At 43.0% G+C, this 25743-nt stretch overlaps 1 protein-coding gene across 17 annotated transcripts in view; it reads right to left on the bottom strand.

The window, feature by feature from the left end:
- The window catches only part of AHI1 (Abelson helper integration site 1), a 183334-nt gene extending 175932 nt beyond the window's left edge, over window positions 1–7402 (bottom strand). For 11 of the 17 annotated variants that reach the window (XM_058566218.1, XM_058566221.1, XM_058566230.1 and 8 more), the window contains exons 1-3: window positions 7329–7402; window positions 2264–2331; window positions 809–933 (exon numbers count right to left, since the gene is read on the bottom strand). In XM_058566218.1, the coding sequence (XP_058422201.1) occupies window positions 809–933; window positions 2264–2273 (135 nt within the window). In that variant the 5' untranslated portion in view covers window positions 2274–2331; window positions 7329–7402. Of the gene's footprint in view, window positions 1–808; window positions 934–2263; window positions 2332–4038; window positions 5965–6543; window positions 7167–7328 lie in introns of those variants that run through there. The other 6 variants (XR_009223525.1, XR_009223526.1, XM_058566233.1 and 3 more) reach the window with 4 other exon arrangements.
- Between the last annotated feature and the right edge of the window lie 18341 nt (window positions 7403–25743).

Here is a 25743-nt window from a genome sequence, read left to right as displayed (position 1 = left end):
CAAAATACAGAATGGGGTAAAATTTGCTACAAGTAAAATGTAGGGTGTATGTAACTCATCATAAAACTCCTGCCAAAGAAATATTACATACCAAATAACCATGAAGTTATTTGTGTGTGTGTGTGTGTTTCTGTGTGTGTGGATACAAGAGATTACAGTCAAAGGAGTGAAAGGTGCAACTGAAATCGTGAGACAGGTTTGAAGAGTGAATAGTGCATTAATTATGGATACTATTACAGACTCTTCAAAATACCCTGGGCATCAGGTTGTAGTTAATTGCTGATCTATTTAGTATTACTTTGAATTCTGTATTTTTAATCCCTTGAACTGTGCTGCCAAAAATTCTATCATTTAAAAGTACACCTCAAGTACAAAAAGGATAATTATTGCCTTACAGTTCCATTGATTTCTGTGGGTTCTGCTGGGTAGAATCACACAATTAAGTCTAAATAAAGACAAGCCACTGGATATCTGAAGTAAGATATTACATCCTAAATTCTTCACAATTCTGGGTTAAAAATCTTGATTTTCTTCAAAAATGTGTAATATGGCTAGTTTTGAGTTTCCCCACTATCCCTAGTCACTCTCACCAGTCTGTCTATGCTATTCTTGTAGGACAGCACTCAAGACAGAACTCAATACTCCAAGAATAATGATGATTCTAATGTAAACTTTATTTTATCATGTGTTATTGACCATAACATAAATTTACTGTTTTTACTTTCCAAAGTTCCTTAGAGTTTTAAGGCAAAAGTCATAATTTTATGCAGATATATAAGTCACCATTACCAAATGATCAATTACTCACTGAGAGTTTTTCTCCAGATTTGCCAATTTTTTCCTTCAGTTTTTTTCTTTCGCGTATTAGATCACTGTGAGTCTTAAGCAATTCCTCAAAGCGAACTTTGGTTTTTACTTTGGCTTCACTCTCCACTACAAATGATAAAGACTCACGTCATTTTCTACACAACTCTATTATAACACATATCTGCATTCTAATTATGTTAAAGGACGCAGTCTTGTAAATACCTGCATGAGTTCTACAGCTATATTAGAACAACTGACCAATCCTTCCTTCTTGAAAAACTTTTCTTTTGGATTTGGTGACACCACACTCACCTGTATCCCTCTTACCTTCTGGGCTACTCCTTCTAAAAGTTCCCCTGACTAAGTTAACTTTTTGCTCACGATGCAGAGTAGCACATCTACCACTGTTAGTTATGTGGCCTTAAACAAGTTACTTAACATCTATCTTCCTTATCTGTAAAATCAGATCAATTTATACAAAAAATGGCTAACACTTGCATAGTCAATAATCAGCATTCAACAAACACTAAATGTTGCAAGTTGTTGTTTTTTCCTTTAAAACATAAATCAGATCATGTTATTCCCTTGCTTTAAGACCCTGTGAGGGCCGGCCCCATGGCTTAGCGGTTGGGTGCGCGCGCTCTGCTGCTGGTGGCCCGGGTTCGGATCCCAGGCGCGCACCAACGCACCGCTTCTCTGGCCATGCTGAGGCCGCGTCCCACATACAGCAACTAGAAGGATGTGCAACTATGACATACAACTATCTACTGGGGCTTTGAGGGAAAAATACAGATAAATAAAATTATTAAAAAAAAAAAAAAAAGACCCTGTGAGTCTCCCGGTTCACTTAGGACAAAATAAAACAAGACCTTCACACACCCTACAGAGTTTTCACTTCCTGGCCTGCCTACCTATACAGTTTCAAATCAAGACAAATATCCCCTTAGATCCCTACATTCTAGCCATACTGCCCTTCTTCAAGCTCCTCTGCCAGTCGCCTGTTTTTGTAAATAAAGTTGTACTGCAACAAGCCATGCCCATGTGGTTAAGAACTGTTATGGCTGCTTTTGTGCTTCCATGGCAAAGGTGAGTAGTTGTAGCAGAGACCAAGTCTAAAATATTTACTAGCCTGTCCTTGAGGAAAGTTTGCCAATGCCTGCTCCAAAGTAAAATATCCATTTTGATGACAAAGAATAAAAACTAATCATATGTTGTAATTACTACTTACCTTGTCCAGCTGAGTCCCAAACTGCCATCCATTGCATACTAACCTCAATCACCAACATTAAATAGAAAACTGAATATCAAACTATTACATACCTCTAAATATAATATTTGGTTGATGACATCTACTTTATTCATTAATCAGTTAAAAAAAACCCTTAAAATAATCCAAACTTTATAATAAATAAATAAATAATATGTATTGCATACATAAATTTCATAAAAGTCTTACCAATGGGCATATCTCAGCTTTACGGAGAGCATTGAGTTGTAATGTAAAGCACTGACTCAATCAGTATCCTAGTAAAACAAAGAGGATTTATTTGTAATATGGAATTTCCAAGTAAAAACTATAAAATATTCTTCACGCAAGATTATGTCATTGTTTGTCCACTACCTCATCAGGTTTATAACAATAAACCTAAGTTCTCTTATCAAAATCTTATGCAAATGACTTGAAGACATTTGACTCAGTTTAGAGTCCAAAATAAAGTGAAGCAAACTGGACCATATTTGAATAAAATATTTACATATTTGAAATAAACAATTTTAAAAAATTTTGAAAGGCAGTAAACATCTAACTTGGTATGTTAATACACTTTTCAAAACGTTTTAAGTAAACAATGAGCATTTCAATACACTTTGAAGAAACCAAACTCCACCTCAAGATTGACTTTCCCAAGAGCATACTATATAGTAAAATATGCTATTAGTAAAGTATGCTTGTGGGGAGCATACTCACAGATAATGAATTTAAATACCTCTGTACCCGCCACTGAAAATGGTGCTACAATAGAGAAAGTTAGCACAAGCATTCATACCATTTTTCTCAAATAAATTCCTAGGTGTATATCATTGTGTATCAAAATCATGGATAAATTCAGTATATATATTCCTGAATTGCCAATTTTATTTAAGGATTGGAGGTGTGTCCAAAACATATTAATTCCTGCATTAGAACACAATATGCATACGTTTTTAAGAATAAAACTGAAGGGTCGGCCCCGTGGCTTAGCGGTTAAGTGCATGCGCTCCGCTGCTGGCAGCCCGGGTTCGGATCCCGGGCGAGCACCAACGCACCGCTTCTCTGGCCACGCTGAGGCCGCGTCCCACATACAGCAACTAGAAGGATGTGCAACTATGACATACAACTATCTACTGGGGCTTTGGGGGGAAAATAAATAAATAAAATTAAAAAAAAAAAGGAATAAAACTGAAGACTACTAAAAAAAGAAAAAAAAACATAATTTGATTTGGCTCAGTAATTATCACTTAATGCTCCAGATCCCTAGGGATCCACACTCATATTCCTCTGGTATTAGGAATACTTTGGACAGAGTAGTTTGAGAAGAAATGCGTAAAAGAATGATTATACAAATACACCTAATTATGTGAGTTAACTTATGTGACAACTATCCGGTACACAGACAAAATAGACGTCACTAAATCCACATAGCAAAAATTCCTATACTTTACTATAGGAGCCCGTGTTTACTCTTTCTAGTAGATGTAGATCTAACAAACCTGGTCATCTACCTTCCAATCCACCCCAAATTAGAAAAGAGAGAGGATGCAAAGGCAAGTGCAATGACGGCACCAGTAACTGAAATCTGACAGCACACAAGGAGAAAAAATATAAAGCAAATAGGGATTTAATATTTACAGTATTCCATGGTCATTCAACATACAGGAAAACAGCTGAACTATGTCATGACTATGAATCAGCAAGAAAAGGTTTACTCATATTCAGCTTAACCTGTCTTCTTTTCTCTTGAGCAGAAAATTTATGACATTTCAGACATTTTAGATTAAATAAAAACTACTGAAGAGGCAGGGCAAAGAGTCAAGGATGACTGTCATGTTTCTGGAACTAGAATAATCAGAAGTTTATCATTAATTGGAATATAGTGCAGTATAGGACAAGTAAAGTGGAGTACTTTAAAACCCAAGTCCTGGAATTAGTCTCCTATGGTTACTTGTGTGACCTGAGGCAATTTGTTTCCTCACCTGTACAATCAGTCTAACAGCGCCTACTCAAAGGGTTGTTGTAAGGGTTCAATGACCGAGAACAGTGCCTTAGAGAGAACAAGCATCAATCAACAAACATTAGCTACAACTGTAACAGATACTTCTTATGGAAACACTCAAGCTATCCTAGTCTTTCAAGAGAATAATAATAGTAAATCACTCACAAGGTTTTTTTAAAGATTAAATAATAAATATGCAAGTAAAATAGCACAATGCCTAGGTCATGGCAAGCCCTTCAAAAATGATGGCCATTACTACTGCATGAAAAAATATATATATTATATAATATATAAATATATAATTATACAATATATATACTATAATCAGATTATGCTTGGTAGGCAATAGAATATAGTAATCCAGCAAGGAGATCTAGGGTGAAGAATTAGGCATCATTTATACATGTGATGGCTGCAAAAAAAAAGCACCAAAGACAGCATGCTGGGAGCCCACAAAATAAAGTAAAAAGACACTGGAGAGACAGGTGAAAAATTGAGAAAGAGAAGTGTCATAGGAACCAAGGGAAAAAGATTTTTAAGAAGTGGGGGCCAGCCTGGTGACATAGCAGTTAAGTGCATGCGCTCTGCGTGGGTGGCCTGAGAGTTTACAGGTTTGGATCCCAGGTGCGCACCAATGCACAGCTGTCAGACCATGCTGTGGCGGCGTCCCATATAAAGCAGAGGAAGATGGGCACGGATGTTAGCCCAGGGCCAGTCTTCCTCCATAAAAACAGGAAGACTGGCATCAGATGTTAGCTCAGGGCTGATCTTCCTCACCAAAAATAAGAAAGAAAGAAAGAAAGAAGTGGTCTACTCTACGTGGTATCAAAAGTTGCTGCAAATTGTGAAGTATCCACTGGATCTGCAATCAGGAAGTCACGTGTGCAAAGCTGTTTATGGGGGGCAGAAACCTGGCAGCCACAGGTGGAGGAATGCACGGAAGGTGAGACCTGGAGAAGAAACATTCCTTCTACAATTCTGCTTCCACTGTGCTTCCCACCCCCAAAGGCAGTGACAGGAGATAGTAGCTTTGAGAGACAAAAAGACTATGGAAGGATTTTGCTGTTCGTTTTAAGACTGCTTCCATGCCTCCATCCCCCTACCCTTTTAAAAAATAAATTAACCTCTACACTGCAACCAGAGTAATTTTCTAAAATACAAATGTGATGGTATCATTCCTTTGGTTAACACTCTTCACCAGCTCCCAATCACCCACTGGAAAAAACATGAAGTCCTCACCGCTGGTCCCTGGCTACTTCTGAAATGACCCCTTGCCTTGTCACCTCCCCTTCTCTGGCCACACTTCCACACACATTCTGCGCTCCAGCCTCGTGACATCTCTTGCAGACCCTCAGATGCGCCCAACGCTCTCTTGCCTCTGTACCACTACACGTCTCTCTCCTGAGACATGCCCTTCCTCCCCGTCCCTCTAACAAACTGCTCACTATCCTTGGACACTAATTGCAAACAGCACCTTCTCTGGGGAGCACTCTACCATTGAGGGGCAGTTCAAGAAGTCTCGATGCTCCTTCATACCTCCCTCTACCTCAGCCCTGCGTTTTCACCCTGGTAAAATGTTCTGTGACTCCCACCAAACTGCCAGCGTTCTGCAGGGCCAGGCCTGCACTCTCTTCATCTATATTCCTATTTAAAAGGGGGGAGGCGGTAGGGGCAGTAATAATGGTTCTAGGGTCAAAAAGACTCAGGCTTGGGACTGGCCTGGTGGCGTAGGAGTCAAGTGCACGGCCTCCGCTTCGGTGGCCTGGGATTCTCAGGTTTGGATCCTGGGGGTGTCCTATTGTCAAGCCATGCTGTGGCGGCGTCCCATATAAAGTAGAGGAAAATGGGGACGGATGTTAGCCCAGGGCCAGTCTTCCTCGCAAAAAGAGGAGGATTGGCATCCGATGTTGGCTCAGGGCTGGTCTTCCTCACCAAAAAAAAAAAAAAAAAAAAAAAGACTCAGGCTTAAGCTCTTGTTTTGCCACTCACTGAATGTGCGGCCTTGGACAAGCCAGGTAACCTCACTAAGGCTCGTTTTCTTTTGTTTTGTTTTGCCTGGGAAATTAAAGTGGCACCTACTTCACTGTAAGGAGAAAAAGAAATACTGAAAAGCAAAGTGATCAGCACAGTGGCTGGCGCAGGGTAGGTGCTTTATTACTTTATGTCCATTCTTACAGCATTAAAAACAATCAATTATGTAACAGATAAAATACACCATTAAGTAAATTACGTATTTACATCATTGACTATTATTTAGCAGTTCAACGCACACTTGAATTGATAAACACTAAGATTACTTAACAACACAGCAAGTACATGGCAGAAATGATCACCTGCAAATGGTAACGTCAACTACAGCAAAGACGTTACAGAATTAACGACCGACATCTGATTACCAACGTTACTGTCAAAAACTAAGGTCAGACTGAACATGACGTTCCTGAGCCTCTGTGCGCCGTTTCCTTCCCGCTTTCCCCTCACAGACCTTCACAGGGGCTACTCCGAGACACCCAAGAGGAAAACCACTGCATCGCGCTTCGTCCCAGTTCCCTTCTTCTCCAGCCGCGAGTCAGCCAGGAACCCAGAGATCGGGGGCGAGAAGGCCGCGCGGCCGGAGCAGTCACTCCTCGACGGCACTTCACGGCCCGGGAAGAGCGGCCAACGAAATCCCCGTGCTCATGACTCAACCCACAGTCAACGACGGTCGCCACAAGCAGACACGGTTTAAAAACCCGCCTGGTATTTAGATTTCTCTCAGACCTTTCCTTAAACGCCCGCGTCCTCACGGTGACCACGTCCCAAGCCTCAGGCGACGGGTCCCGTCGCCGCAGGGGACGGACGTCAGCATCCTCTCCCGGGGGCGGGGCGGGGCCGCAGCCGCGGGCAGCGGCGCCCACGCGCAGCACAAGCGGGCGGCGCTCCCGAACGCTCTACGTTTGTCCTATTTCACGCGTACACACGGCAACGGCCCGCTGCCGTCATCGGCCTGTCTTCTTATACGCGGACCCGCGAGCGGCCCTCCCCAGACGCGCACCAGGCCGCCCTGGGAGGACACAGCCGCACTCCGGCCGCGTCCGACCCGAGCGCGCAGCCGGAATCACAGACCCCTCCGCCGCTTCCGGACGGCGCGGGCAGGGTCTCTCCGGAGCCACGGCCGTCCCCTCAGGGCCAGCGCGCCCCGGACGCGGACCCCGCAGCCCCCGCGCCGCCGCCGCCGCCCCCCAGGGCCGGGCGGCCGCGGGCCCGCGCCCCCCGCGCCCGCGTACTCACGGAGAGGAGCGCGCAGAGGCTGACGCCGGGGAGCGGACGGCGCCCCGCCAGCGCGCGGGCCCGGAGCGAGGGGCGCGCAGCTTGCCCGCCGCCAGCGCCCGGGCTCTGAGGGCCGGCCGGCTGCCGCAGTGCGGGCAGCGCGCCGCCGTGACGTCAGCGCCGGCCTGCGCCGCCGTTCCCATGACAACCCGGCCCCGGCCGCGGCCCCGCCCCCGCACCGCCTACGCCTCGGCCCTGGGCGGCTGCCTTGGAGCGCCTGCGCAGACGGCGCGCGCGCCCGCCCAACCGCGTGCCCTCAGACTGCGGGCTCGCGCCCGGGTGGAGAGCGCTAGGCCGCAGCCGTGGAGGGGAGCGCGGGAATGGGCAGGGCCGCAGAGCCTAAGAAAGCGCTCGGCGCCTGAGAGCCGTAGCGGGTGGGGGGAAACACGAGGGGCCGAGCGGGGCGGGGAGGCGTTGTGGAACAGACCCGTCCCCCCGCGATCGCGATCGCGCCCGCGAAGCGAACTGTCCTCTAAGCGCGGGGTCTGGAGAGCTGGGCCACAGACGGCGTGGGGAGAGAAGCGGCCCCGGCGCCGTCACCGCGCCGGGCGTGGAGCAGAACGCGGACGACGTCACGGCCCCCGCCCCCGCCCCCGCCCCCGCCCCGTCTGGTCCTGCCCTGCGGCGCTGAGTCACCGGGCGCGGAAACTTCCAGGCCTCCTCCCGGGCGGTCCGCCGCTGTCGCGCGCTGTCACCTGCCCCCCACCGGCACGCGCACAGCCTGGGGCGCGTTCCCGGCGGCGTCACCAAGCTGCCGAAGCTTGCAGCATCTGCAGAGCCCTGGGAAGGCAGGAGGAATGCTGCCCGCCCAGTGCCTCCCGCCCGACTCTCCCCTCCAGACCGACTCCCCTCTCTGGATGTCTGTCTCGGTGTCAGCCACCGCCCCCTCCTGGGGTTCCAGTTAGACCCCTGGAGAGCGGCCGCAGTGCCTCCCACACCCAACCGTGTCCCCCCTCCCTTTATAACACCCCCGGGTATGGCTGATCCAGCCTAACGCACACCGCCCGACGCCAGCCTTCTTCCTCCTCACTGCGGACATCTGAGAACCGCCTCTGCCAGTCGCCTGACTCCAGTTTTGGTGTTTTTGCTCCAGGAAGATTGTCGCTGAGCTAACATCTTTGCCACTCTTCCTACATTTTGTATGTGCGCCAGGGATCCGAACCTGTGAACCCCATGAAGCAGAGGGTGTGAAGTTAACCTCTGTGCCACGGGGGCCCCTGACTCCAGTTTTGACTCTGGAATTCTATGCTCCATGCTGCTAGACCTCACTAAAATGACCTCACTAAAAATGGAAATCCCATAATGCCACGCTGCTTCTGAAAACTCTTGGAAGATGATCTGTAGGAGAAAATCCAGTTACTTTGCTTGGGATGCAACACACTCCACCTCCTGACTAGGTTCGTCTCTCATTGCCTCCTTTAAATTTTGTGCTTCGACAGTATTGAATTAGGTACCATGCAAAACAAACCATACTCTTTCGTGCCCCAGATCTTGCAAACATTATCCCCTCTCCCTGAAGATCCCTGCTTGTGAACTCCTGCTCCTGCATGTCTCAGCCCTAATGTTGTCCATCCTCTGAACCTTAACCAGGTTGAGGATCTCCTCCAAACACTCCTGCTATATATATGGTATTATGCTTTGGACACATTCTACACATTATATTTTAATTGTTTGCATCGTATTTTAATTTTTCTAGCCCCAGCATCTACCATAGTATCTATCAAATAGTTGGTACTTCATAAACATTTGTGGAATGAGTAATAGATGACATATATTGAGCTCCTCCCAGGAGCTGTGCATTTTGGGTGTTTTACCTACTTTTCATCTGTCCTCACAACTGTGACATAAGTACCCATTTTTTCGAAGAGAGGTTATAACTCTGCTCATTCTCAAGCAGGTATTATGTTCATTACACATTCCCCAGTCTATCAGACTGAATGAGATGTACACCTATTATCATCTCTTGCCTGGACCTTTACAATAGCTTGCAGAGGTGTAGTTGGGGGATGGGGAGATTGTTAGGTCCTGTTTCATAGCAGGAGTGACATTTAAGTAAAGACCTAAAGAATGTGTAGAGTTGTCCAGGTTGGGAAGGGCTTCTGGGTAGAGAATGGTGGAGTATAGTGCTCATTAAAAGAAAGCTTGGCATAATCCAAGGACCGAAATAAACTCAGCATGGCTGAATGAAAGGTCAAGAATGAGGCTGGGGGCTTTCAGAGGAAGTAGGATAAGAGAGATAAGCAAGTTATGAAGAGACTCAGTATTGTGAGGTCAACAAGGTACCATTGAAGGGTTTTTCATGGAGTAAAATGATCACGTTTTGATTTCAGAAGGGTAACTGGCTGCAGTGTGAAAAAATGGGTAGGAAGAAAGCAAATATAGATCCAAGAATATCAGGTAAGATGCTGTTGTAATCCACGTAAGAGATGATTGTGGTATGGGCAAGAGTAGGAGCAGTCAGAGTGGAGAGAAGTGCACCAATTCAAGAGATTTTGGGGAGGTAGGAATGTCAGGGCTTGGTGATTTGATTGCTTGGATGGAGCAGTGAGTGATAGGAAGGAACAAAAAAATCATGACTGGCTCCTTCCCCTTCTCCTTGCCAAGTGAAGAGGTGGCAAGCATGTCAGGGCCGTGAAGTTTATATGAAAGAGGAGAGGAAATAAACATATTGAGGCTAACGGGAGCCAAGTTTCTCCTAACAGAGAAGGGAGTTACAAATAAGGAAAGGAGGAATTCCGGAACGACCCTGGTAGTAGTGGATTGGAATCAGCTTTGTCCCTTTGAACTCACAGTGTTCAGTGTACACGTAAACACATACAGAAATAAATATAGATAAGTTCGTGTTTGTATGCACGTGTGTCTCCTATCTATCTGTCTAGATATCTAGAAGCTCTTTATAATATTCTTTCAATTTTTCTGTAAGTTTAAATGTATTTTAAAATTATAAAAATGTTTTAAAGGTACTGAAGTTTCTGGCTTAGGTAACTGGGTGGAGAATGTCTAATTAATTAACAATGGAAAGGCAGGAAGAGCAGGTATGGAGGAAAAAATGTTTAGTTTCACTGGCATATATCCAGTAAGCAGTTGAGTATATAGTAAATGTATTAATGAGCCCCATTCAAACTGGAGAAAGCAGATATGAAGAGTGCAAGACTGAGGCCACTCTACTGGTCCTAGGAGAGACAAGCAGTCAGAGTAGTAGTGGTGGTAGTAATAATAAAATTTGCCAGCCATTCAAATAGATTTATGTTATTCAAAACATTTAATAAATAATAAATAGTGAATTTATTGAATAAAACAGAAATGTGGTTGATGTACAAGATATTTAATCCCCAGTACAGGATGTGCATTAACCAATCAGAACAGATGTTGGCCTTACTGCTTGTATTAGTGTGCTTGGGCTCCCATACAAAGGACCACAGACTGGGTGGCTTAAATAACAGAAATTTATTTTCTCACAATTCTGGAGGCTAGAAATCAGAGATCAACATGTCAGCAGTGTCGGTTTCTTCCGAGGGCTCTCTCCTTGGCTTGTGGATAGCTGTCTTCTCCCTGTGTCCTCACATGGTCTTCCCTCTGTGTCCTAATCTCCTTTTCTTACAAGGATATCAGTCAAATTGGATTAGGGCTGACCCTAATGACCTCATTTTAACTTAATTACCTCTTTAAAAGCCTTATCTCTAAATACAGTCACATTCTGAGGTACTGGGGGTTAGGACTTCCACACATAAATTTGTGAGGGACACAAACCCTAACTCTGCTGGAATAGGATTCTGGAAGCATGACAGAATGTAGTGAGTGGACCCTGTTTGGATTCTCATCGGAACAAAGCAACTGTATAAAGACAAGTCGTGGGCAGATTTTTCAATATGGGCTTAGTATTAGATGTTATTAAGGAATCTTTATTAATTTCTTAATAGATGAAATAATGGTATTGTGGTTATGTAAGAATATGACTTTTTAAAGTGCATAGAATAGAATGACAAAATGTGTGAGATTTGCTTTAAAATATTCCAGAAAAAAAAAAAAAACATTGTGGAGAGATGACGCATGTATATCTAAATTTTGATGGTTGTTGAAGCTGGCTGATAAATGCCTGGTATTTTATTATACTTTTTCTTTGTGTGTTTAGAAATTGTCCTAATAAACAGGAACAATAAAAGTAGGAAAACTCACATTATAGGGAATTTGAAAGATATAGAACCATGAAAAAAAGGAAAAAATACTTAGTACCACTACCCAAAGAGAATCTTAATCAGCCTCTTTTCAGTCTGTTTTCCACGCATATTCTAATTTTGGTCATACCGTATGTAAGATGCTTATTTCTAGTTTCTTGAATTAACATTATGTTATAATTTCATTTCCATGCTGTTATGTATACCATATAATCATTAAAAATTCTAACTTTGTTAATAACGTTCAGATGTGCTCATAGCAGAAATTCAAACAGTCATCTAGATGTCTATAAAGTAGAAGCTGAACGTCTGCCATATGTTAATCGCTGGTAATAGTCTTCTACACATTTGTCCAGACTTACTTTCATGCATGTACTAAATATACTAAATAAAGACAACTTCACACTATAGATTTTGTCCTGCCACCTTGTTTTTGTCCTTTATCATGTATTATTATCCTAGAAGGCTTTTTATGTCAGTTGTATACATCTATCTCATTCATTTTAATGGCTTCATACTATATCATTTCTAGTCCAGATTTTCTCTATCAATTATAATAAAAATGCCAAAAGGTGATATGGGGTTTTTTTTTACATTGAGAGCTATCATATAAGTCTCTCATATTATTATTAAATTTATTCCTCAGTATTTTATATAATTTTGGTGCTATTTTGAATCCAGTAACTTCTCTTATCATCTTTCTAACTGGTGATTGCACATTTTATGCTTTTGCTCCTTCTAGGTCTCCTTTGCTAGTGTTTGCTTTATCTCCTTGACCTCTTGAAATTGGAGTATCCCAGAGCTAACTTCTTGGACCTCTTCTCTATGTGTGCTTCCTCACTTGGTGATCTCTACCAGTCCTTATAGTCCCGTGGTGGTACAGGCTATTCGCAAAGGTGTCTCCCCAGCCTGTTCTTCTTGCCTTAACTTCAAACTCGTATATCCAACCACATACTACAGGGGGTCCTGACTTAATGAGGGTTCGACTTAGGGTTTCTTGACTTTATGATGGTGTGAAAGCCATATGCATTCAGTAGAAACCGTGCTTGGAATTGTGAATCGTGCTCTTTCCCAGGCTAGCGATATGCGGTCTGATCCTCCCTCATGATGCTGGGCAGCACAGCGAGCCCCTGCTCCCCATCAGCCCCACGATCACGCGAGTAAACAACCTATACACTTAAAACCATTCTGTACCCATCCAGCTATTCTGTTTTCACTTTCAGTATAGTATTCAACAAATTACATGAGATAGTCAATACTTGATTATAAAATAGGCTTTGTGATAGATGATTTTACCCAACTGTGGGCTAACGTAAGTGTTCTGTGCACACCGAAGGTAGGCTAGGCTAAGCTAGGATGTTGGGGAGCTTAGGTGGATTGAATGCTTTTTCAGCTTAGGATGTTTTCAACCTAAGATGGGTTTATCGGGGCCTAAGCTCACCTTAAGTCGAGGAAGATCTGTAGATACCTCCATTTAGATGTCTGAGAGGCATCTCAAACTTATGTTTCTGATGATGAACTCCTAATCTGCCTCCTCAAACCCCACTTGCAGTTTTCTCCGTCCCACATAATGGCAACTCCCTTTTTCCAGTTACTCAAGTCAAATCCAAAACACCTTAAAGTAATCTTTGACCTTTCTCCTTTTGTTATACCCCATATAAACCTATCAGGTTAGTATAAATTTGACTAAATCCCATGTAAGAGAGGCTATGTTTATAATTCAGAGGGACGTTTTTTTTTTCCTACCCAAGTTTTAGCCCAGACATTCACGCCTCCTTGTCTCCCTTCACTAGTGTAATCTTTTGAGGGTTCCAGTTTTATGCAAAGATCTTAATTCTCACAGGGGACAAAGCCTCATGTCCTATGTTTTGGGAGGTCATTAGGTTCTAGGACTACATTCTGAGTACCAGCAAATGTCCCGGGGTAGAGATACCTTCAGGCCCTGCTCCCACTCTTGTTTCGGTTCTCTCTTCTCCTTGGGCCCCTGAGAATTTCCTTTACTTTTCAGTGATCTCAAAGACGCAATTTAGTCAGCATTTCTAGCTGATTTTCAGATTTTTTTTTCACAGAGTATTTCTTTGACATGTTGGGTAAAAAGGAGTCCCTTCTCTCTCAACTCTTAATACATGTTGTAGGGAATTTTATGAGCTAATGGTAATTGCCTTGTAATAGGGATTGTCGTTCAAATTTAGCAGATGACTTACAGAAATAATTGAGTCTCCCTTATCAACTTTCTGAGGGGTGATGTGCTAAGACAATTCAATGAACCTATAGATACATAACGGGTTAGGTGAGAATTCATCAAGCTTCCCACAGTGTATAAAGCTGTTTGTAGATTTGTTGTCTACATGTGAATATCGTTTTCTTAGGAGAATGTTTCGATTTAGGTCTCAGAAGGCCCTGCGAAAAACAGGAACTGGTGCAGAGACTAAGAAAAGAATTTTTTAAAAAATCCTTTACAGCATATGCTCAATCACGCTCTCACAGCAATGAGCACTAGATGGCGGCATATCAATATATATCATTGCCTGTGCCTAAAAGGTCCCTGTGTTAAGGTGTTTAAGGCCTTATTATTACATTTCATTATGCACCCATTTGTTATCTAAACTATTTAATTTACTGAAGTTTAATCTACTAGTTTGAATTTATAATAGTTGATGAGATGCATTTGATACCAGGGCTGAAAGATACAGTTTCTAGATTAATTAATATAGTACAGAATGGTGCCTGTTCCCCCAGAGTCTGTCTAGCAGCACTTACAGGAATCCAGAGTTCTTTCCTGTCATTAAAGGCCACTGTCTAGACAGCTCATCTTTCATCTACACGAGAGGCCCTCTGGTTGGACAAAAGGCACATTTCAGACACTCATTCCTGTTCCTGAGTTGTAAGGCCCATTGTGGCTGCTAATGCTTAACTTTTCATCCTATTAGTCAAATAGCATCTATTTACTATTGAGAACTAGCTTCATCTCTCTCACGAATTGTGAAAACCGGGGCTTCCCAAGCCCCGATGTGAGTAATGACCAGGCCTCCTTCTCTGAGGGCATCAAGTCAGGTATCTCTACCACAAGTGAGAAGGGACTTTCCTTGTCTTCATGTTTAAGATTGGCTTTTAAGATATAATTAGTACGTAAAATAAAAAAATACATAATTTTTGTGTATAATTTAGCTTCGTGACCCTGTTTTTTCTCTCCTCAGCTGAGATAATTTATAATTCTACATCTTTTAAAATGTTTAAAATAAATCTTTATTAAAGTAAGGAGTTAATAGTACAGAAGGACTTATAAGGGAAAATGACAAATCCCTGGTTTACTGCTTCCTTCCCACAGAGCTGCTCCTGAGATCAAACCCCTTCAGACAGTTTATGGTCTTGTTTCTTCTGGTGATAACCTCTCTGTCTCTTATGACTAGTCCTTAATTCATCAGCTTTAAATATTGCCTTCATCTACTGCTAAGAGAGATGATTTAATTCACTTGCATTGCCTTCTACCTTCCTATCCATCTCTTCCCAATAAAGCCACATAAGGAGGTAATGGAGTTAATGCATAAGGGCCCGACTGTGGAGCCCCATGTCCACATACTACCAGCCGTACGACCTTAGGCAAGTTACTCCATCTCTTTGACTCTTTTTCCTTATCTGTAAGACAGGGATAATAATAGTCCATTCCTCAGAGGATTATTATGAGGACAAACAGGTCCGTCCATTTAGAGTACTAAGCAAGCATTACTATTACCATATTTGTTTCTCTTTTGGTTATCCTTGTGACTGTAAACAATGCACCTACTCCTTTATTTTTGGTCAACTATATGTGGTATCTTTTGTCACTCCACTTTGTAAGATGAAGATATTGGCAACCTTATGCTTTCCTCCCACTCTCTTCCCTTTCCACATCTCAATCTTACCTCCCATCTTTTCCATGTCTTAACTGGTTATTCTATTTTCTGGGAGGTTTTCTCAACTTTATCTTTTAACTATCGACCGAAAATTTTACGTTAGCAAGCTGAGAGCATTACCTGATCTCTAGTGTTTATTTTTATAGGATTTTATAGGTTCAATATCTTATTGACTATTGTATTAGTCAGAGTCGGGTCAGGGGACAAAAATTACCACATCAGTAATTTGAATAGGGTAAATAATTGTGCACTAAGTAAATTGTGCACTAAGTAAAAGACGTACTAACTTCTTAAAGGAGTAAAAGAGAATTGTAAATTATGCAGAGGTAGTGACTGCAGAGAGCAACTATTACTCCTAGGGTTGAGAGAAAAGTGAACAAGGAAGGACCTTGGAACCTCTGAGGAGGAGGCCCAGAGGCAGAGATTCAGACATCTGAAGAGCGGGTGGTTGCCGCAGGAGCTGAGGCAAACACAGGCCGGATCCCTGCTGGATCCTAAAAGAAAAAGAATTCCAAAACAAGAAGCCCCTCCTCCCCTCTGACTTCACAGTGACCCCTCAGTGCCCTCTATCAGCAGGGCCTCCGTCTAACCATTGAGCAAAGCCCAAATGCTGACCACAGAGACTACTTTGAGTATCACCAGCTCGGAAAAGAGGGATGAGTTTGGAGCTGAGAGGCAATAAATTAATAAGTGACATAACTATTTCTGGGTCTATTCAATAAATAGACTGCCTTCCTTTTTTTTTTTTGTTCTCTCCTGTTTCTTGAATTATTTCAAATTTCTGTGTGGGCTTGTTTCCCTGTTTATATCAGGCCTCTCTTCAATTCTAGAGCCTTTAAAAAAAATGTCTGGAATTCCTTCATTTGTTAAAAATAAGGCAATGAGAAGCTGATTGAGAGCTTTCTGGTTGTGGGCTGGGCTTGGTCAACTTTGCTTTAGGGTCTTGGGCTGGAGAACAGCCACATCAGCTGCCCTGCTTCTATCCAGACAGTGCAGTTTCCGTAGAGAAGAACCTTCCAATCTTTTTGCTAGAGTAGTAAATACCTGGCTGCTCCACATTCCGATTCTTGGGCCGAGGGAGTGGTGGGAGGGACAGTTATAACTTACGTTCGTTTTCAATTGATTCCTTCCATTTTTAACTCTGCCTTCCACTCTTTGCTTCTAATTGGTGTTTTCTGAGCTTCTCTGCATTTCTGCAAGGCCAGTTTTTTCAGCTTTATAAACTACTTGCATTAATTTCTTGTGGCTGTCATAACAAATCAATATAGATCTGGTTGCTTAAAACAACAGAAATTTATTTCACAGTTCTGGTGACCAGATATCCAAAATCAAGATGTGGCAGGGCCACACTCCCTGCAAGGGCTCTGAGGAGAATATGTTCCTTACTTTGTCCAGCTTCTGGTGGCTGTTGGCATTCCTTGGCTTGTAGCCACATCACTCCAGTCTCTGCCTCTGTCTTCACAGGGCCTTCTCTTCTGTCTGTGTAATCTCCCTCTGCCTCACTCTTCTAAGGATGCTTGTCATTAGATTTAGGACCCACCCAGAAAATCCAGGGTGAGCTCCTCATCACAAGATCCATACCTTAATTACATCTGGAAAGACCCTTTTTCCAAATAAGGTAACAATCACAGGTTCTGGGAATTAAGATGTGGACATATCTTTTTGTGGACCACTATTCAACTCATTACACTACTCTTCTAACTGCTATTCTCTTCAAGAAAGTTGATGACATTTCTTGTCTGCTGGTGGTCTACTTTCTGTCTTCCTTATTGATTTTGTGTATATATTCATATATATTATATATATATGTATATATGTATGTATATATGTGTTTTCTTTATAACCATTTTCTGGGTTATTAGGGAGAAGAGAATATAAATGTGTATGGTCAGTTCACAATCTTGACTTTGGCATAATTTTTTTCAGAAGAATTTTTACTAGCTAATCTCTGAATAAAATCAAATTAAGCTAAAGTCTGGGACAGTACAGAACAAATAAGCCAGGTTATGTAAAAGAGTTCAATTAATACTTTATGTTTCTCTCTCTCTCCGTCTTTTTTTTTTCTTAATCTTTTTCAACCTCTTCCATCATGACCCCCTAAATATTCAAATCCTTCATTTTTCCAGCATAACAATAAGCGTTCAGCGGTTTATCGGATACCTCTGATTTAAGATAGGAACCAAATAATAGAAAAGAAATGCTATTACCTCATGCAAAACTGACAATTATGATATTTTGCTGGCTGTTATTTTTTCAAATATTTTCAGTTTTTTCTCATAATTATGACTGCAGTTTTCTTTCTGACTAGTGATAGCAATAGGTGGCATATATGCTGCCCACTTCTCCAAACTTGCTGATGGCCAGGATCACTAACGGTCATGTCATTTGTTCTCAGTAAGCCTGGGCACAGACTCAGAATTGCTTTCGATACGTTATCCACACAGTCACTTCGAATGTACTGGATGGAGCTGGCGTGCAAGGTGAAAATTGTTTGCCATCTCTGCTCTAAACTGTCTGCCTTACAGATCTCATGACTCTAACACATTTTATCACTGTAGGTCTCTCCCAATGTTATAATTTTGATGTTTTTCCTGCTCTAACCAAGCAGTTACAGAAGGCAGTACAATGTAGTTAAAAGAACACTGGATCAGGAGCCAAATGGGTTGAGTTCTAGTTTTCATTCTCTGTTAATTACTTGTGTTATATTGGATAAATTATCTATCCTGCTGGAGCTCAGTTTTCTCACTTGAGCAATAAAGCAATTAGATTGTGATAATTTCTAAGATCCTTTCCAGCTCTGAAATCTTTTCATATCAAGCACCCAAGTAGGTATTTCCGCTTAAATGGTCCATCATTACCGGAAACTCAATGTGTTAAAATTTTTAATTTAATGCCCTAAAAGCAGCTTTGCCTCTTAGATTGTGTATTTCTAGTAATTTGCACTCTAAACTCAAAATCTTTTAGTTACTTTTGGTTCTTCTCTTTCATTTGCCTTCTATATTTATCTATCACCAAGTCCTGTAAATTCTTCCTTAGAAAAGCCTTTGCATAGATCCCCATTACTTTGCACACCAATTGTCACTACTCTGACCTAAGAATTTATGTCCTCGATAAACTTGACCTCTTTGGCCTTCAATTCACCTTATATAGACTTATAAATTCGATATCCTTATTTATTTTCAGGAAGTGACTCTCCTACTCAAAATCCTTGGTGATTTTCCCCTGCCAATATGATAAAATCAGAACTTAGTCTGCAATTCAAAGCCTTCTATATCCTAGCTATGATTTAATCTTGTTAACCTGAAACAGACTACTGTTTCCCCTAAATGGTCTGTCTGTTCTGTCCACTATCTATCATTACTCAGTACCAACCTTCTCAGTGCAAATATTTAAGAAAGAGAAATTGATTTGTCCAGCCCAGCTTCTAGGTCTGTTGTCCACCTCCAGTTTAGTTAGTGGTAACGGGGGACAGCAAAGACTATTAATGAAGAAGGCAACTTTTCTGAGAAGAGAGTATGGTAGGAGGGTATAATTTTCAAATTAAAGATTATATAAGGACAAAACCTGAAACTATAGGAAATCCAAAGTGTAAATAAAACATTTAAATCATATACAGAGCATCTGATCATCTGAAATCTTTTCTTCCTCCTTTCAAGCTTCTATCGCTGAGCAGAGTCTGTTGGTCAGAGGACTTGGGGTCATACTAGGAGTTATGTATATGCCCATGCTCTAAAGTTAGACAAACATAAGTTTGAAACACATTTCATATATTAGCTATCTATCCTTATTCTACGTGTATTATAATTTACTCATCTGTAAAATGAGATAATAATAATTGCTAACATTTTTGTGTGTGTGTGTGTGAGGAAGACCAGCCCTGAGCTGACATCCAATGCCAATCCTCCTCTTTTTTGCTGAGGGAGACTGGCCCTGAGCTAACATCTGTGCCCATCTCCCTCTACTTTATATGGGACGCCGCCACAGCATGGCTTGCCAAGTGATTCGTCAGTGCGCGCCCGGGATCGGAACCGGCGAAGCCCGGGCCGCCGCAGCGGAGCGCAGGCACTTAACCGCTTACGCCACGGGGCTGGCCGCTGCTAACATTTTTGAGTACTTACTATGTTCTTGGCACTGAGATGTCTTTCATATAGTAACTGAGCAATCCTTGCAGTCGCTTGAAGCAGGTCCTAGTTTACAGGTGAGGAGACTAAGGTCCAGGGAAGCTGAGCACTTTGCCCATGACGGCTCGCAATGGATAGAAGCACAGTGTTTGAACTCAGGAAGTCAGATTCCAGAACCTGCATTCTTGCTCATTGCACAATATCAGTGCCCGACAAATAGAGTTTTATAAATGTTAGCTGTTATATTAATTGCTGCCCATTTTACCTACTACATATTCGTTTCATTCTCTCCACGTCCACTCATCATGTCGCACCTGGATGATGAAGAAGCCCCTGGGAGCAGAAGGTCTTATCCTTCTTCAATCCAACCTCCTCACGATTTTCCAAGGCACTTTAGCATGTCACTCCCCTGCTCAGAATTTTTCAATGGCTTGCCTCCACTACCTGATACATGTGGCCTACAACGAGCCTTCCCAGCTGCATCATTCCTCTCTCATCATCTTCCCAGAAACACTGTACTTTATATAGTTCCTGGAAGATGTCAGGATCTCCTATGTTTAACGGAGGGACATATCATATGATCTGTAATTTTGCATATTATTTTCTCTGGCTGGAATGCTATCACCTACCTCGTCCACCTGTCAAAATCCTATTTCTCTTTCAAGTCTCCCTGCAAATGCCACCTCTCCTTTGACATGGTCCCTGATTCCCCAGGGTAGACTAGAATGCTTATGCTGTGCTCTAATGCCTTTGAAGCCCTCATCCCACATTGCATTTATAGACGCAATGAACAGTGGTATTTCTATATCACTTATCACACACTTATACTTATATGATAAGTACTGTTTGGGCTGCTTTAACAAAAATGCCAGAGACTGAGTGGTTTATAAGCAACATAAATTTATTTTTCATGGTTCTGGAGGCTGGTAAGTCCAAGATCAAGGCAATGGCAGATTTGGTATCTGGTGAGATCCCACTTCCTGGTTATAGGCAGCCATCTTCTTGCTGTGTTCACACATGACAAAAGGGGCAAGGAAGCTCTCTGGGGCGTCTGTTATAAGGGCACTAATACCATTCATGAGGACCCCACCCTCATAACCTCTTCACCTCCCAACGGCTCCACCTCCTAATACCATCACATTGGGCATTAGGATTTAACACATGAATTTTGAGGGGACACAGACATTCAGCCTGTAGCAAGTACCTTGAGAGTTATGATGATGGCTGCCCATCCTTGTAGTTCCAGCATCTATCATAGTGCTCTGCACACAATAGGCACTAACTAATTACATCTTGACTGAATTTCATTCTCTCCATGTCACTCAGAATGTGTCTAGAATGATCCCTGTTCCTCTCGTCTCTGGGCTTGTGCAGGGTCTGTCTCCCAGGAACTCTCTTCCTCCTTACAAGTGTACCTTCTGCTACGTGTGCTTCTGCCTTACTTCTGTAAGCCTCCCCTATCTATAGGCTGAGTGAGGTGATGTGCTGACCATCTCACAGTTCCCTCCCCCTCGTGCATTTATCACACTGCATCCTTCCACTTCTCTGTCTACCCCACCAGGGTATAAGCTCCTTGGGCAGTATCTCTTATCTTTTGTGTCTCCAAGACAGTGCCTTCCATATCAGAGGTGTTGGTTTGGGGAGATCCTTTGAAAAATCTTCAAATGGATTCTGAGATCCTAGGCACTGTCTAGTAATGATGTTTCCTTCTGATGGGAGCAGATGAATCTAATGTATTTTGATCACTGTTTTTAAAGTAAGTTATGCAAAGGTGGCCATGCCCTTTTATGAAAGATATGAGCACAAAGGGAGAATAATAACATTTTAAAATCTTTTGCTTAAAGCTTTTTTTTAGAAATTTGAAGTTTTATATACCAACTAAGGCAAACAAAAGTAATACATTTCACCACAGGCTACAATTCCTGCTCTGGAGAAGAGGTCAGAACATCGTCTCCATCTAGTGGAGCATACCTGAAGGTCCCACAAGCTCTGGGCTAGTCCCCTCTGTGGTCTGCTCCTAAACAGGCTGAATTTCCCAGAAAGCAGACTCTGAGAAGATTTGTGTATAGGAGGTTTATTTGGAAGAGCTCTTAGTATCCATACCTGGGCTGGGGTTCGGTGAAGAAAGCAGGATTGGGTGACGAGAGAGGTTGAACTAGAATGCTGCCACAATAAAGAGCTCAGCCAGTCCTACAGGAAGTCTGGAGCTGGGACAACCCAGCGTTGAGGCCAAGGGGGCTGCATCTTTCTGCTTCTGCACAGACCAGTCTCCCAGCCCCCCTCCACTGCAGCTTGATGGGGATGATGGCTCTTTCCTCAGCTGAGGTCAGTGCCAGAGAGGACTCAGATACGAGCTGAAGGTGCCCACAGTCCCCACAATTGGTGGAGTGAGTGCTTCAGTCCTGAAAGGGTGGGTGGAGATCTGTGCTGTGGACTCCGTTAGCCTACAGCTCCTTGTCACTTAGTGAGAAAATCCAGTTTTGAGGGTCAGAACCATCAGGAAATTTCAAAATTCCCACCTACATGGAAATGCAGGGCTAAAAGCAGGATGAGTATAGCAGATCCTGGTATTTGCTTTCAAGTTCATTTTCCCCTTCTTTCTTGCTGTTAAAACTTGTTCAGTTGTTCACTTTCTATGGAGCCATTGGCTCAGGGAAAGTGACTCAGATCCCCTGTCCCAAGGGAATAAATCTATCCTGCTCTCCAGAGACTGGATTAAGAAACGGCATGTGATCCTTCTGGCCAATGAAAGATTAGGGGAAGTTGGCTGGGGTTGCTTCTCAGAAAAGCTTGCTTTTAAAAAGAAACATGTCTGAAGAAACAGCAAGATTGTTCTGACTCTGAATGTGGCTGGATGAGGAAGTGATGTCTAGAGATGCTGCAGCTGCTTGGGCTGTGAGGGGAACCAGCATAAAATGATAAGCCAGGATGCTAAAGATGGCAGAATGAGAAGATGGCAAGAATCTGGTCCTTGATGCTATTGGGCTACTGAATTAACCAACCCTGCAACTCCATGTGTTAGTCAGGGTTCTCCAGACAAACAGAATCAACAAGATATATGAGTATTATATATATAATTTCGTATATGTGTATACATATATATATATGTGTGTGTGTGTATATGTTTATATTTATTATAAGAAATTGGGTCATGCGATTATGGAAGCTTAAGTTCCAAAATCTGCAGTTGGCAAGCTGGAGATCCAGGAGAGCTAATGGTTTAGCTCCAGTCCGAGTCCAAAGGCCTGAGAACCGGGAGAGATGACAGTGTATTTCTAATCCAAAGGACAGCAAGCTCGAGACCCAGGAAGAGCCGATGCTTCAGTTTTGAGTCTGAAGGCAGGAGCTTGATGGCGGTCAGGCAGGAGGAATTCCCTCTTATATAGGTGAGGGTCAGCCTTTTTGTTCCATTCAGGCCTTCAACAGATTGGATGAGGTCCACCCACGTTAGAGAGGGCAATCTGCTTTACTCAGTCTATCGATTTAAATGTTAAACTCATCCGAAAACACCTTCACAGAGATACCCAGAATAATGTTTGACCAAATGTCCGGGTACCTTATGACTCAGTCAAGTTGACACTTAAAATTAACCATCACAAGTTCACCCCTTGTCAACTTGGCGCTCATATGTGTCTCATTAAACCATGCTTAATCTCCAAACGAAGACAATAACAAGGGCATAAGTCCACCTTAAGAGAACAACTAGCCTGCATACAACTGAAAATGCACTAACCCCTTCCCTAGAAGAGGAGGTAAAGTGATGTTTACTTTTCTCCTTGATATCCTGTAACTTAAATACTATGATGTAAAATTAATAATACTTAAATGTTATGATATACAGTCAATACATCTTACATTACATGATAAGGAAATAAGAGAGGGAAGAAAATATATTTTATATACGTACATATATATATATACACACACACACACACACAAACATATTCACAACAAAATAAGAAGGAAATACTCATGACAATTACGGTCCTCATTTCTGTAGCCGGTCATGTGGTCGTAGCTGGCTATTTATAACTACCCTCTTCTACTACCCATTCTGTATTGCTGTTGCCTTTATCAAGCACCTTAGCTGGTCATGGTTTACCTGATGAGGTGAGCAAAACCTTCATTCTTGAAGGGTCTGAGCTATTAGTAGTCCTGCCTGCATTGGGTTTTGTAGTTTTCCGTTGATCTTAATCACGAGGCATAGGAACACTAAGGGATCTCTATTCCAAACATACTCTTCCTTCCTTCCGTTGTGGAGTAGCAGTCCAATTTTCTCTTGATCATCAGAATCAATCACCCAAGACAGCACAGTAACTCCCTTCTTTGCCTGTTGATTCAGAGACATGAGGAGTCCAAAGTGGCCGGGCAGCAGTTTTAACTTCTAGTTCAGCGGAATCGTTCTTGTGTCTCCTGGTGGAAGCATTCTTCTCTTTGGAATGAAGACCTCTAGGCCAGCAGAGCATAAAGTTGGGGAGACAGGAAGTAAAATTTTGCTAGTGGCTCACTAGGAGTAACAGTGAGTGGTGTCACTCCCATTTCCACCCTTGAATCCTGGACCAGTGGATTCCAGCTATAGAGAAACAGTACCATATATTGAACACTGATTCAGAGCATACACAGACTTCTGGAGAACCTTGTCTCAGCCCTGCAAGGTATTGGCACCTAGCTAGTGCTGCATCTGAGTCTTCTAAAGGCCATTTCACTGTTCTATTAAGCCAGTTGCTTTGGGATGTTGGGGAACATGGTAAGACCAGGGAATTCCATGAGCATGGGGCCCATTGCCATACTTCATTTTCTGTTAAGTGAGTTCCTTGACAAGAAGCAATGCCGTGTGGACTACCGTGATGGTGGATAAGACATTCTGCAAGTCCACAGATGGTAGTTTTGGCAGAAGCATTGCATTAAGGGAAGGCAAACCCATATTCAGAGTAGCTGTCTATTCCAGTAAGAACAAAAGGCTGCCCCTTCCATGATGGAAGGAGTCCAGTGTAATCAACTGCAACCAAGTAACTGGCTGATTACCCCAGGGATGGTGTGATGTCAGGGACTGGGTGTTGGTCTCTGCTGCTGGCAGGTTGGGCACTCAGCGATGGCCGTAGCTAGGTCAGCCTTGGTTAGTGGAAGTCCATGGTGCAGAGCCCATGCATAACCTCCATCCTTGCCACCATGGTCACTTTGTTCATGAGCCCATTGGGTGAGGAGTTGGCTGGGGAAAGAGGCTGACTGGTATCCACAGAATAGATCATCTATCTACTTTATTATTAAAATATTTCTCTGCTGAGATCACTCTTTGATGAGCATTCACATGGGACACAAATACCTTCATGTTTTTGCCCTTTCATAAAACTCTGTCCGCATATTTTCTCCCCAAATTTCTTTGTGGCCATTTTTCTAATGTTCTTTCCATATCCCTGACCATCCAGCCAAACCATTGGCCACAGCCCATGAATCTATATATAATTTCACATCTGGTCATTTCTTCTTCCAAGCAAAGTGAATAATCAGGTGCACTGCTTGAAGTTCTGCCCACTGGATTTCCCTTCACTGCTGTCCTTCAGGGGTGTCCCAGGAGGGGCCGTAGTGCTGCCATTGTTCACTGTGGGTGGTGCCTGCGTATTGTGCAGAACCATCTGTAAGTGAGACCTGAGTCTCCTCTTCCTCTGTCAGTTGATCGTAGGGAGTTCCCCATGAGGCCGTAGGTGCAGGCTGGGAGAGAGAAGGCAGAGTAGCAGAAGCAAGGACCATGGGCATTTGGGTCACTTCTTAATGTAGCTTACTTATGCCTTCAGGGCCTGCTTGGGCCCGATCATGTATACACCACTTCCATTTGGTGATGGAGTGCTGCTGTGCCCGCCCAACTTTATGGCTTGATGGGTAAGACAACACCCAGCTCATGATGGGCAGCTCAGCTCGCATGATAACTTCGTGGCCCATGATTAACCATTCAGTCTCTAATAAGTCTCAGTATAAGTCCAAGAGCTGTTTCTCAAAAGGAGAGTAGTTACCTGTGGAGGATGGGAGGGCTTGTTCCAAAATCCTAAGAGCCTGCACTGTGATTTACTTATAGGGTCCTGCCAAAGCCAGCAAATGGCATCCCTATCTGCCACTACACTTCAAGCACCATTGGATCTGCTGGGTCATATGGCCCAAATGGCAGAGCAGCTTTTATGGCAGCCTGGACATG

This window comes from Diceros bicornis, chromosome 23 (genome assembly GCF_020826845.1).
Source record: "Diceros bicornis minor isolate mBicDic1 chromosome 23, mDicBic1.mat.cur, whole genome shotgun sequence".
Classification (NCBI taxonomy): Eukaryota; Metazoa; Chordata; class Mammalia; order Perissodactyla; family Rhinocerotidae; genus Diceros; species Diceros bicornis.
Note: the sequence above shows the minus strand (reverse complement) of the source record. Positions and strands in the feature narration are given on the sequence as shown.